The following is a 14432-nucleotide window of genomic DNA, read 5'->3' on the forward strand; positions in this document are numbered from 1 at the left end:
AATGGTCCAGAGGGGCTGTGTGATCCCCATACGTGGAATTTTTCAAGACCCAACTAGAAAAAAGCCTGAGCAACCTGGTCTGTATTCAGCTTTGACCCTGCTTGGAGTAGCAGGTTGGACTAAATGTGTCCCAAGATCCCTTCCAGTCTGCGTGGTTCTGTGATTGTGTGCACAGCAACTTAAAATACTCCTGAGGAGGTGATGTCGGTCATCTCCTGCATCATTCCAGTGCAACATATATGGCATTTACCACTGACTGAGCATCAGCTTACCGGGTCTGTACAATTGCACAATGTTGAGCTTGCAAAGACAGCAGCCTCTGTAATTAATGACCAGAAATGGACCAGATCTTGAAATTTGGTTTCTTCTAGGATCCTGGATCTATGCATCAAGACAAGAAGCTTGATAATGGCTTGTTCTCCTCTCTTGTGGACAGTACTGAGCTGTGTGCTTTGGTGGTGGGAAATCTGAGCCATAGACCTATTTCCAGGCTGAGTTCCTATATTCCTATATCAGAAACCTTTTAGCATGAAATAAACTATTCATTCTCTGCATTAGGAACCAGTGTAGCTCTCCACAGGCCAAATGCCCCTTATGTCTAGGGGTGCTCTGCTTGCATAAAGCATTTGTTGTTGTACTCTGCAGTGTACTGAGGTTTTTATACAGGTTGGCTGAAGGATTTCAGGTAGCCAGTTTGCTGAACAATGTGATGTCTCACCTGTCACTGACAGCATGATGACCGTGACATTTTCCCTTGCTAAATAACGTTTACTGCTGATGAAAAGGTTACTGTTAAGTTTGATTAAATAGCTATTAGGGAAAAGAGAAATATTCTCCAGTTTATCTGAGAGATACTCCTGAGTCACAAAGGAAGATATTAATTGCTCTATTATAGGTAGAGGGTATGAACCACATTTTAGAGAATAAGCCAATGATGCATATTCTCTTAAGGATCCATGCAACAGCTCCAGGCTGCACAGTTCATTATTACAAACTCAAGAAACAAGTGAAAGAGAACATATATCCTGTAAACTTTTTTTAATTGTTACATTTTTTGTTTACACACAGGCTATTAACCAGGCAGGAGCTGGACCCTACAGTGACCTGGTAACCTGCAGAATCCCCGCGTCCGTGCCTGAAGCCGTCTCTGTCCTCTCCGTGCTGGAGGACGAGCAGGTGGACACCCAGCAGCTCTCCCACTCTGTGTGCCTTGTCCTGAACTGGGAAGAGCCATGCAATAACGGAGCTGAGATTACATCCTACAACATCGACCTGGGTGACATCAACATTCCAGTAGGAAATGTTACAAGTTACGTTATCAATGATTTGCTTCCAGAAACCTCATACCGGTGAGTACAATTTGCTTGGTGTAGCACAGAGCACTCGGGGTGAGATCACACAGATGAATTTTACATGGGAGATGTTTATGGCATGTGAGGTTTGGGTTTTGTTTTGTTGGGTTTTGGTTCGTTTTTTGTTTGAGTTTTTTTGTTTAAAAAAAAGCTAGGGAGCATAGAAATCTGCTGTCATTCCCATACAGAATGAATTGCGGTACTTCACATTCAAGTACTGCTCTTGCCCCCTACCCTTTTTTCCCGTTCCTCTTCTTCTTCCGTTATCTCTGGTGTCTCCTGGTTTTGTAAGTTGCTCTGCCAAGATAAGGTTACGCTGATAAATTAATAAATTCAAAAAATGGGAAATAACTAAAATTAGAATGTGACATCTCATGTTTCTTCAGGTGCTTATCAGTACTATTTCAGGGTTATTATTAACTGTATTGATCCCTGTGAGGGGACAGCAATTTGCACACAAACTTTTATTTGTATACCTACAGCTATTTTTTATTTCTAGCATATGGAGATTAAATAAGAGATAATCTGAGAGTAAAAACAATTTCTTTATATTCATTCAGATTCTGAATTTCTAAGTGACCTGGACTAGATGATCTCCAGAGGTCCCTTCCAACCCCAAGCATTCTGTGATTCTGTGACCTTGCCAAAATTGTATTGTTATTTTAATGTTCAGGCTTATATCTTTTTCCCTAATTGCTGTTTTTTTAAAAAATACAGTTCCATGCAGGCAATGAACAGCAATACAGACGAATATGTTACAAAATAAGTGTTATTTTAAGTACTGTTCTAATAAAAACTGAAATCTGGTTACACGATTATAAAATCAGACATGGTATAGACCTACATTTTTTTTTTCCTTTGTTTTCAGGGTCACAATCCTATAGATCTTGTAGAACTTAAATGAAATGTTTATTTCTCAAATTTTATCATGTATCCAAAAAGGAGAACTTGTTGTAGCAAGTATACAAATACGTGTACTAGAAGTTATTTAAAGCAAGGAACACACATTGCTAACAGTGATTCCTGATCTTTGCCTAGAATATCTAGGTTTTAAAAGCATGTAGTGTAAAAATTAAAATGTACGTTTATTAAAAAACAAATTGGGAAAACTGGTCTTCTTGAAAACTAATTGTGTTTTTTACCTTGTAAATGGGTAGAGAGAAAAGAAGAGGGAGGGAGACGATAGGGCCACCTCTTCTAGCACCATGTTGGCCCAAGCTTGTTTAGGGTGTTTTCTGAAAACACTGCACATGAGTGAAGCTGCATAACTCTTTGAGCCAGGTCAGGTTGTTCTTGTCATTCTTCTGACCTCCCTCCATCTCTGTGTTCTCCCGTTTCTCACTCACTGCTTTGCATCAGCTCTGTGATCTTACCCTAAGCCAGACCAGGGAACCCAACTGATTGAAGGCTAACCAAAAACCCAGTTAAACTAATGAGAAGTTGAAGAGTTTGCCTGTTGACTGGCTACCCAGCTGGGGAGCAGTATCATCTGCAGGCAATCTCGTACTCCCTGGTTTCTCCTCGCATGTTCAATCAAGACTCAATAGAGATAAAGCAAAATGTGACCTATGAGCAACACAATCAAGGCAGCTAGAATAGACCATCTCAGTTCTTCACTGAAGTCTTCCTCCTTCAGTCTCTTTATTTAGCTGGTTCTTGGTTGTCTACACCTTCCTTTAGGAAAATGTCCTTGTCTTCAAAGCCTGGAAATTGAGGTGGGGAATGAAGGGAATCATACTGCAGTCTTGTCCATCAAGCTCTTACTCCTGCTGCCATAGAAGGTGTTGTTACACTGAGGTCGTACTGGATTTTTTGTTCTCTTATTTCTTTATTTTGTAAAAAGCACCATATTAAATCATATAATTTTAGTCAGGGAGTCTGCTTGTCTCTGAGCTAAATGAAAGGGCTAAAGCAAAGCATTATCTGTAACTGTTATAAATATTGTTGTAAGACTAAGTTCCTACCAAAAAAAAAAAAAAATACTGTGAAGAGCACAAACGAGCGGATGGCTAATCTGATATAATAATACATGAAAGCTCTTTTCTTTAATAAAACAACAGAAAGAAACCCCCCAAATCTTGCATCTCATGCCTGTCAGGGAAGACAAGTGACTGCAGTTGAGTTGCAAAAGCACCTCATCTATAATTTGAAGTATTTTTCTGCTAATAAAAATAGACGTGTCAAAGTGTTTTTGCTATCGATTGTTAACTCTTTCATTGATATTTCTTCTTCAAGCCTATCTTGACACCTGTCTTTCATCAGGAAACATCTGTGCCCTGATAAATGTATCTGCAGGAAAGTCATTTATCAAAGCTGTATGCTAAAAGGTGGTGGGTTTTTTGCCCTCCCTGTTTTAATCAGAAGAGTGTTTCAGGATATCACTGATCTCATTCTCTAAGTGTGTTCACCAGTGGCTTTTCTTTTTGTGTCATCTTTGTTTAACTCATCTAGCTGTTCTGTCTCTCAAGTGTTTGTTCCATGCTGTGTTTAAAAGCAGTGAATGTGTTTTCTTGCAGGCCTTGTTTTTCCTAGACTAAACAAGGCAAACACTACTGGGGTTGAGATTCTGAACTCTCTTACCAAAATTTCAGCAGATTTCGAAGTAAATCAGTAAAGGCCTTATATGTTTTAGTTGCATTGGGATGTCGCTGTCTATGTTTTTGTTTGTGGGAACCCAAAATTGAAAGCAAATCTTGGTTATTACAAATCCATCAAGTGCAAAATTGGAATGGGACCTTGTTTGGAATAGCAGTGTGATTCTAACAGCATGTATGTGTGTGTCCACACCGTTGGACTTGTTAGCTTAGGTCTGGCATTGCTCTGCTGCTTCCAGCTTCCGTGTGGGAATGGCTGTACCAGAGCAACTCAAGTAGGCACCGAGCAAGCTCTGGGCTCTTTGCGGAGGTGGGCTCGAAGCCGACAAGTTTGATGGTTTCTGTGCTTTAGTAGCAAATCCAGCCAGAATGCAACAGGGAGGGTTCACATCCCAGAATACACTCAAGGCAGGAGGAACTGGGGCATGCCTCTGCCGTGCACAGGGCTGATTTCCAGAGGGCTTCTCCAGTGTCAGACACAGACCAGCACTGCTGTTGCAAAAAGCAGATGCCTCCCAAAAGCACCATGTGAGCAGCTGCAGAAATATGTCTGAGTTCTGCAGTCTTTCCACTTAAATGACAGTCATGAAGCTCTGGAAGACCTGACTATAGGGTAATAATACTTAGACCAGTTTTCTGTGAATTAATGTAGCTAGAAGTGATTCAATAAATATTCCACAATAAATAAGTATTCAACAGTAATAGAAATACCAGTTTTCTGACACAATCTGTTCCCAGGCTTTGCTCAACACTTTCCGTAGTTACGATAATTGTGCTGGACTGTTGGAATAAATATTTCACCACAAAACAACTTCCGATTTTTAAGAATGCTTACTCTCTTCTGTAGTTCCATAGTTTATGGAAATACATAGTAGCCTTATTAAGTTTTAGTAGCAACACTTAATTTTAATTTGTTTTAGAAATAAAAATTCTAGACATTTTCAGTTTCTAAACTGTATTGAAGGGAAGATCTTCCAAGATGAGGAGAGAAGAATGCACGTGGATGACCAAGCTAGCAGTGCTTAAGTGGGTTATGAAACAAAATTTATGCTTCACAGTGTAAAGCGAAGTCTTGCTCCAGCCCCAGAGGAGTGCAGTCTGAGCGGGGATCTGCAGGCTGTGCGTGGTTACTGCCTGGTATGTTCAGGCTGATGATGATGGTGGAACATGTGGCTTCTCCTCCCTTTTCAAGTCTGTGGCATTTTCACTCCCACCGGTTTCCACAGACATGTGTATTGCAACTGGTGCCATTCCACTTATGGGAACTAGTGAATCAAACTCTTCTCATGTCAGACTCCAAGATTAATTAAAAAATGATTTTTTTCAGTTTGTTGGAATATTATACAAAGGATTTTGTGACCAAACTGAAAATAGCATCCTGTTTAGTGTGTTTATTTTCGTGGGTCAAGAATCTTCTAAGATAGAATGGTCTGTTAAAGATCTTTTCATGATTTCTAAATTTGCCTAGTCTGGTTTATTTTTTTTCTAAATGTTTAAAAGATGGAATGGGAAAGTGTGAGAATGAATAAAAATATTATTGGTCCCGGGTCTGCAGAATTAGGCACTATCCCTAAATGTAGTCTTTACATTTAAAAACAAAACCACCAAAACCAAAAAGACAACAACAAACTTTCAAATTGTTAGATTTTTAAAACCACTTTTCCAAGGTGGTGTTTGGGGTATTTTAACTGAGAAACCATTAGTGAAAAAGTTGAAAGGAATTCAGGGGGTGGTTTTGTTGCAAATATTTCTACATGCCTATATACCACTCTTACACAAAAGTAAAGATGTTAATCAGAAATTGATTTTTCCCAGTGTCAGTGCTGTAAACAGTAATTGGTTTCCACTTAATTGTGGAAGCTACCACTACAGTTGTGCCACCCAGTCTTACTGTGCTCCCAAGTCAGAGGTGGTGGGGGGTGTGTGCGTATCTGTGTGTGGCAGAAGGTGGGAGCAAGGACACCGTGTGGCAGATGAAAGCAACAACAGATGAGAGAAGAGACACACATTTAGCTGTCAAAGGGAAGACAAGTAAATGCAGATAGATGTTCATGCACGTACCTAAAAATCAGCTTATCCCTAGGAAATGCGATGTGCTATTTGAAAGAGGTCGGTTTCAGTCACTGCTTGTTTTCAAGCGTGGTAGCTGCCATTTGGAAGTGAGTTGAAGATAGTGCGTGAGGACAGGAGAGGCTTTGTTGTTGCTGGGACTTTGGATAGTACAAAATAAAACAAACAAACAAAGGCTATGTGCTCTAGAGAATGTTGCTATAATCAAGCTACAAAACCAGCAGCATTTTGTAATGTAGCTGTTACGGTTTATGTGCATGTGCTAATTTAGTGGAAATTCAGGCAGTTTTAACTTTTTTTACTGAAAGACCATTAAATATTAATGTAATTACTTTTCAATCTGAAGCAAACAATAACATAACATGAAATTAAATCAGTGCCTATATTGATTTCACTTACAAATGCTGGAAAAGCCTATGGTTCTTTTTCTATCAAATGCTTGTATGCAGCAGTTGTAGAAGCAGCTCCCACTAGAACTTTTTCCTACCATTTTGGAGGAAGAGGGTGAAGTCACCCTTGTATAAATGTTGCAGGGTGGTCAGGATGCATTTCCTGGAACTGGAAGGAAGGTTAAAAGGAAAATGCAGCTCCACACCACACAACACTTTACCCTTGTTAATGATTAGGTCAATAAGCAAAGGTTTAACCACACATTTACGTGGTGGTGTGAACACAGTGCATTCTTACAGCGCATGATTACTTTAGCTGCCTAATGAGTAGATAAGGCTCTATTATTTTTCAATATGTTTATGAATCACTTAATTATTTCTGTTCTTGAAATTGCAGAAAATACATTTTGAGGTATTTTTTTAAAATAATGTTCTCTGGAGGGTTTTTTGCTATTGTTTTAATCCTGCCTAATCTTTTTCTAATGATAGAGCTGAAAATATGCTGTTCAAAGCAGTCATTTTTCATATGTTGTTTGTATGAACTTACATCACTTTATATACATCAATCAAGGTAAGTAGCTTTGCCAACCAAAGAGAGTTCTGTTTCTCTTCTGCTTTCTCCAGGCAGGCAGCCACAGGGGTGCAGCAGGTTCTGCTCTTCTCCCTTCTGCCCCATCACCTTCCCCAGGGAGTTGTGGCTTCATGGCTGATAGTTTTGAGGAGCAGCAACACTTCTTGTAGAGAGTCTTTTCCCATGAGAAAATAGTAGACTGCTGTACACGGGATTTTCAAAGTTGGTGGCATCTGTGAGCCATCTAAATTAGGCTCATCTATCTAAAAACACTGATTAGTTTCCTCATTCCTGCTTTCTCTTATTTTCATTTTGATTTAACAAACTTTTGAAACCTTTCAGGCTTCTCTGTGCCAATATTTCTATTTATATAGAATCTCATATTTAAAGTCCTCAAAGCTCTTTTGAAATGCATATTTCACATTTTTGTTATGATGTTGTTGTTCATGTTACCATAGTAAGAGACTCTAGTCTTCACTCATTCCTATAAACAGATTCTCACTGTGCAAATTATTAAAATAAGGTACAGACAGATACAAGAGGGTGACAAAACAGAAGCCAAGAGTCATTATCTTAAGAAAGAAACAGAATTTAGGAGACTGGATCAGTCTTAAGAATATTTCCAAATTAAATTTAGGTAGATGAGCTGCTTTTCTCTTCTTCTGAATGTGATTCAAATGTCCCAAGAACTTTTTTGCATCTTGTGAAAATGACAGGAATCCAACTTCTATTTGTTCGAATAGGTAGGTCACTGATGGTTAATATTTCCACAGTTTGTGGAAGGCCTGTGGAAGGTTTATGTGTTTAACATTCTCGGTTAGCTCTTCCCACTAGAATTTCGTGCTTTACTAGTGTGCTTTTTGAGATGTTGCACACAGGAAAATAATACTGTTCTCTGGGTATTTGCTGAAATGGGGGTAGGTTTCGTGGCAGCTACACCAATGCTTTCACTTAATGATTTCACCTTAAAGTCATTTGTGACCTTTGATAGAAAACCACAACACACTTCTGCATTTTATTTACTCATAATTACGCATGTCATGTTTTCAGGTGTCAGTTGTGTCTGAGCTGTTGTCCCTTGTTCATGCAGTTAAAGGGACTGCCGCCAGGTTCTGACATTGCTCAGCCAAACCTTCTCACTTCTGCAGTTCTTACAAGATAAACAGGATTATAATACTTGTTAAATTTACAGAATTTTTCATTTGCCAGGTCGCTAGTCGCAGTCAGGTCCAGGAGGCTGTTTTGTTTCTTGAGACTTATCTATACCAAGAACCTTGTGAAAGTGTTTTATTTAACATTTACCTTTTTGTTCTTTGTTTTTAGGATCAGGATCCAGGCTGTCAATGAAATTGGAGCTGGACCATTTAGCCACTTTATTAAAGCAAAAACCAGGCCATTACCACCCTTGCCTCCTCGGTTAGAGTGTGCTGCAGCAGGTCCTCAGAGCCTGAAACTGAAATGGGGAGACAGCAGTTCCAAGCTTCACGCTACCGATGACATGGTCTATATCTTGCAGATAGAAGACAGAAATAAAAGGTAAGAGAGATGAATCTTTTCCTTGGGTTAATGGAAATTAATTCTAGTTCATCATAACACAGTTGTGAATCACAGTGAGAAAAATGTTGTTTTCCTGATGTGTATATAAGTGTATATGAAATGCTGTTCTAGTAGGTTTTCTGTGCCTATAGTCTAACCGAACAAATTATGTAACAGAGCTGTTACAGTTATTATAGAACAACCAAAATCAATGCTGTACTGTTGAAATTTTAGCAAAAACCTGCCCCCTCTGCGAATAAAAGTTAATACCGAGTTTTGTGGTCATAGTGCATTACCCTTTGGTATATACAGAACAAAGATATTGCACCCAACGTGTTGTGTGTATTAATAAAACAAACAGTTACAAAATCAGAGGTCTAGGAGAGGCAAAACTGGACAGAACAGGTGGTTTTGGGCAACATGGTGGTCAGGGTTTTACAGCTGTAATAGTTTGGAGCGTTAGAAAATACAAGCTTGGCATGAGCTTGGTAGCTACACAATAATTACAAAATAAGAATGCAGAAGAGCTCATCCACCATTTTTCACTTCCCTAAGATTTTCTTGAAAGCCATGAGAGCTTTTGATGTTTGAAAAACACAAAAATGAACATTAAACAGTCAGTTCTCAGCGAGAAGTATTTTCCCAGGCAAACTTTTTCTAGGAAGATTAGATAATGCATCTCTGAAGTTGCAATGAGACACGTTCAGTAGAAAAAGGGAAGGAAAGAAAGACAATATATGAGTATTGCTTAACAGTCTGAGCTCTTCAATGAATAAATATCATAGATGGCTCATAATTTCCTAAGAAACACTTTTAACTAGTTTAATTAGATAAAATAACTGACATATAGAGTAGATAATCCTTAGAGACCTTCAGAATGGCTCGTAAATTCGGTGTAAATTAGCACAATTCCTTCAATTTAAATAGAGCTGTGCTGAGTTTATGCCAGCTGAAGATCTAGCCCAAAAGCTCTAATTGTAAGTAATAAAACCACCATGAATAATGCCTAAATACCTCCCAGTGTCTCAACTGTACTGATGCAGAGAGGGTACATGCTCCCCTGTATTAATACTGAGAGGTGTCCAATGAATATAAATGCCCATTTGAAAGTCGGACTGATAGAAACAGTTTCTTTAGGGTGCCATGGTGCTTGGCAGGAGCCCATCACCTGCAGCAGCGTGTGATCAAGTCAGCTCTAAAGAAACATCCAACAGGCTTCTTTTGTTTGCTTTCATGTAGCACTGCAGGTAGGATGGCGAAGAACTATACATGGTTTTAAATCTGGTTTTATGTTGGAGGAAATAATGTTTCCTTGTAAAAATAAAATACATTATGTTACCTGGCAGCAGAGAAGGAAAGCTTTTTCCCCTTTGCTTTTGGCACAAGGCTTTAGTATCTTCCTTTGCTTTTGCACAAACTTTTCCCATTGCAAATGCTATCTTAAGAGCTGTTAATTGGGAGAAGTTTCAACTTTTTACTCTGCTAGGTCATCTTAGCTGTAAATTTGGCTTATAGTCCACATGAGCTCCCAAAGATGTGGAGAAGCTCTCATCTACATTGCACTGCTTGTCTCCTGCCTGAATGGAGTCCTCTCATGAAATGGCTTCCTTTGGCAGTTGGGTTTGTAGTAACTAGTTCAGATAATCCCTGAAATGAGCCATAGCCCTGAGCCCTCCAGCCAATGAAGCACGTACCAGCGTGAGCACAGGAGCAGAATGGATGCACGGTTTGAGAACAGTTGGAGCTGACAGGTCTTGGCAATAAGATCTCTTTATTTGTTCCCTCTCTGACAGTCCCTTTTTGCTCCCCATTGTGTGCGTTGATCACAATGAGAGACATTCCTGAAAGGATATGGCAGCGAAGTTTTGTACATTCAGGAGAGCTGTTATTCCTAATGAACAGAGAATGGCAGCCCACACGAGTTAGTACAAACAGCAGTTAGTTGCAGAGGTAGGAGGTCTTATCTTAGGTCATAAAATAAACCCCATCGTGACTGAGGGGTTACTCAGGTGTGTGTATGCTTGTGAAAAATATTGGGATACAGTTCTTGGAGCATCACTGGCCTCTTTAATTGTGCTGTAGCAGACTGATGTACATAAACTGAGGACACCTAATGGAATAAATGCTAGTCTCTGCTGAAAAATGACACTGAATAAATTATCTAGAAGGATATTTTGGAATCTTTTATGTTTTGAAAGACTTGTGGGAAGGTTCCATGGTATCCCCTCTGTTTAGAAATAGCACCAGAGCAGGGAAAGAGACTGTGGTGTAAACATGGATAACTCAGAATTAACCTCTGTCATACCCTTAGTCTTTCGAAAGGTGTTGTTACTGTCTTCTGTGAGTCATCTGAAATTACTTTTATCTGTGTTGTATTGATATCCCTCAACTCAGTATTACAATTTTCACTTCTTCAGGCAATCTGGGCATGCAGTTTGTTTGTTTTAATGTTGCTCACTGGTGAGTTTTATGAGAGGGGTTAGCTTTAAAATGCTGATGAAGCATTTTCACAAACAAAGATGAGTGTTTTCTTTCAAAAACAGGAAATTGTCAATGAGTCAAATTCAAACCCTGTTAGCTTTAATGGCCTTCTTGTAAGGATACAGCTCCAGTTTTATGCAGTGTTGGTCAGCTTGTGCTCTTGAATATGTCTTGGTCATTAAGAATTGTTTTTAACTTTTCCATGCTGTAATGAGGTGTAACAGGCCAGTTGTTGGAGACTAAATGTTTCATTGATTGCAAGACCTGTGAACCTGAATACTTGGAAATCTCATGTCGCTGATTAATGTAGGGGCCTGAAGAGGTATGCACAGCAGCAATGAACTTGCTTTAGCTGTCATTTGCTCTTCCGTGTGTGACATTTGGGAAGATCAAATTAACATCTCTTGTCCTTTCAATTATGTGTAGCATTAACTGGAAATGAAGAAAAAATCTGTTTCTAGAAAGCACAATACATGAGAATGTTAGTTGAGAGGAGTTAACCTTTATGTAAAGGGGACTATAAAATGTATTTCTTTTTTAAATAAGCTAACTGTTGCGACTTAATTTCCTGACTCTGGTAGCATCAAGCAAATCATGTAATCAAGTTGTGCTCTTTTCCAGAATACTACGGATTTTTTCTCTCCAAGTGAAACAAATGAATTTAATTATAGTAACGCTTCTGATTTTTTTTTCTGTACTGGTAATTAGTCTTTATTTGTTCCTACAACTAATTAAAACCTCTTAGTGTCTTACAATGCTTACAAAATCCAGTCTGAAAGAGAGAATTAGCAAGTGCATAATTAGTGGGTCATTTGTCAGTTGCTCATGGTTCTTTTACATGTTGCAGTAAACATATGTTGCATTTGAGGTGAACTTTGTGATTTTTGTGTATATATAGAATCAAAATTAAAATATTTATAATTGTATTTTAAGGGATAATCATTGGTAAGGTTGGCTAAGAAGCAAATTAGACATATTCTTTAAGAATATCTACGAAGCATCATCAACAGTTCTTAAGAGCGTTTTTGTAAGTGAATTGTAAGAGATGGTATTTACTGGCATTCTAAACTGTAATTGCTTTTGTTATGGTTATTTACTGAAGAAATGAGTTATGACCCCTTATCACTTGATAAACAGTGGTATTTCCCTTTCATAGCATATGAAAGATCATTTATGTGGGTACTAAACTGTTTTAAAGTATTTTGCTAAACTGTATGTGCTTGCCATTTAAGGAAATATTTTTCTTCAATATAAATGAAAAATTGATCACAAAATAGAACTTGCCTAATGACTATAAATATTAATTTGCGCAGTCGTTGTGAAAACACTATTTTCTTCTTAGGCTATGAATGTCCCAAAGGTCACAGACATTGATGTAGTCCTGGAAACTTCTAGCGACTCCAAGGAAGCAATAACATTTGTCAACAGATAGCACAGTCCCTTAAATTAATTTCTTCTACTTGAAGAATTTTACCTTGACTTGAACATGTGTTTCAGTAGGCATCACCCCTCACATCCCTCCTCCCAGCGATGCCTGTCGTCCTGGTGCAGGCAGCAGAGGACATCTGAGCTGGGAGCTTGGCAGGGACTCAGTTACCTTTCAGGGCTCAGATTGTCCTTCCTTGCTCCTCTTTGGTAAGTGATGAGTAGAACCTTTGGAGCCTGAAGATGAGCAGGGGAAACAAGTAAGATTTTCCATTTTTCCAAGGGAGATGTATCATCCCATCCGCTTCCATGCCTGCTAACCCAGATGTTAGTGGTGCTCCCAGTAGTACTGTCATTGCAGTTGCATGGTGAGCTATGTCACTGCCTATAACAAAGAGGGTAAAGTATATTATAAAAATCTACACCAATATTTTCCAAGGTGAGAGGAACCAAAAGCACTTGCCAGGAGGTGGTTTCCAAGGAAAGTTAAAACGTGCTTTGAACAATAAAGCCAGTACAGAGATGTAGATGGGCTCATTTTTTCTGCAGAAAGGCTCCATGTAGGAAGTTCCTGGCTCTTCCAGTGATGCTCCCACCCTTCTGTCTTCTTCATCTGGTAGTACTGGCAACCTTGTCTGCCTAGGCATGCTCAAGTTGTATGTAGGAGAATAAACTGTCTTCCCGTTTTTCCAGAACATGGAGACCATCTGTCACAGTGTCCAGTGCCATTTCTGTGGCTGTAGAAATGGAATGTTGTATCTGATGGTTTGATCTGAGTCTTTGCAGAAAGATAATGCCAAGTACAGTCTCTGTGTGTTAGGACGTGGTCAGATGTATGAACCTTGCCACATATGTTTGCTGTGCATTAATGTGAAGGAAGGTAGAGGAGAAACACAGAGGAGTAAGTTGCTGCCTTTGCCTGATGACAAGCATAATCATTATCTGGTTACTGCAAGTTTCAAGCAGTCTAATTAAAAATATTGTTTGCACTCATGATTTGATCAAGACAATTTACACCGATTTTAGCAGCAATTACTGGTATGTATCAGGCCTACTGGCTTGTGAAATTCTATTAAAATATAAAATGAGATACATTACCATATCCTTGCAAAACCAGCAGGAAAAATCATTTTCATGTTGGGTAAAACAATGATGAAAGGAAATTAAGAATTAGCAGCAAGACATATGGCATGCTACAGTTTATTCTGCAAGCCAGGCTAAATAGAAAGTTAATGTTCAGAAGAGTCTTTCAGACACTTCCCTCCATAATGTTGTGTTGTGTAGATGAGTATTGCTGTTAACAGTAATGATACTTCTATTTAGAGTATTCTGAATGGATAGTTGGGGCTTTGCAGTATGAAAAAGAGGAAGGACTGTTCCAAGTGTAAACAGCTTAACTTGTTAATGTATTCCGTCTTTGTTCCTAGAAACAGGAGTAAAACAACATTTTTAGTAGAGATGAGTTAACTGTGTGCGTCATCTTTTACAACAAAGTGAGGTGTGAGAAAACTATGTTAAACGTTTGAGATGAGCTGTTTCAGATATTAGGCATCTAGTGAGATGCAGAATTAGATGCTTTTCCATAAGTGTGTTCAAAGAATCCCTGATTTGGTGGGAAGATTAGTAGTTAAAAACATAGAAACGCAGTGGACCAATTTGTTCTTATATTTTGATTAGTGTGCATCTGCAGGCACTTCAGAGGTCATAGGTGTAACTGAATATTCCAGACAGTAGATCATAAATAAGAGCAGCATCCAGACCAAAGATTGTCACCATAACAGAAGCTATTTTGTGCACATCTCTAGCAACTTCACAAGAAAGATAATGCCTTATCAGCATAATGACTATTTAATATCTAAAGTGATAATTGGGTTTCAGCTTGAAGCAACAGTAACGTTTTTACCGTTTTTTCCAAAAGCACAACTGTAGATTGCAACTTCATTTTGCCAAAGTTGGTAAACTAGAGACTACGCTTGGCTTCCTTAGCAAGCTGTGCTGAAACAAATTACTGAGA

General features: G+C 38.8%; 1 protein-coding gene across 1 annotated transcript in view; it reads left to right on the forward strand.

Moving 5' to 3' along the window:
- Positions 1-14432, forward strand: part of FNDC3B (fibronectin type III domain containing 3B) — a 195641-nt gene that overhangs the window by 161997 nt on the left and 19212 nt on the right. The window contains exons 22-23 of the mRNA XM_065844490.2: positions 1069-1349; positions 8300-8512. Coding sequence (XP_065700562.1) covers positions 1069-1349; positions 8300-8512 — 494 coding nt within the window. The remainder of the gene's footprint in view (positions 1-1068; positions 1350-8299; positions 8513-14432) is intronic.

Source organism: Patagioenas fasciata, chromosome 9 (assembly GCF_037038585.1).
Source record: "Patagioenas fasciata isolate bPatFas1 chromosome 9, bPatFas1.hap1, whole genome shotgun sequence".
Classification (NCBI taxonomy): domain Eukaryota; kingdom Metazoa; phylum Chordata; class Aves; order Columbiformes; family Columbidae; genus Patagioenas; species Patagioenas fasciata.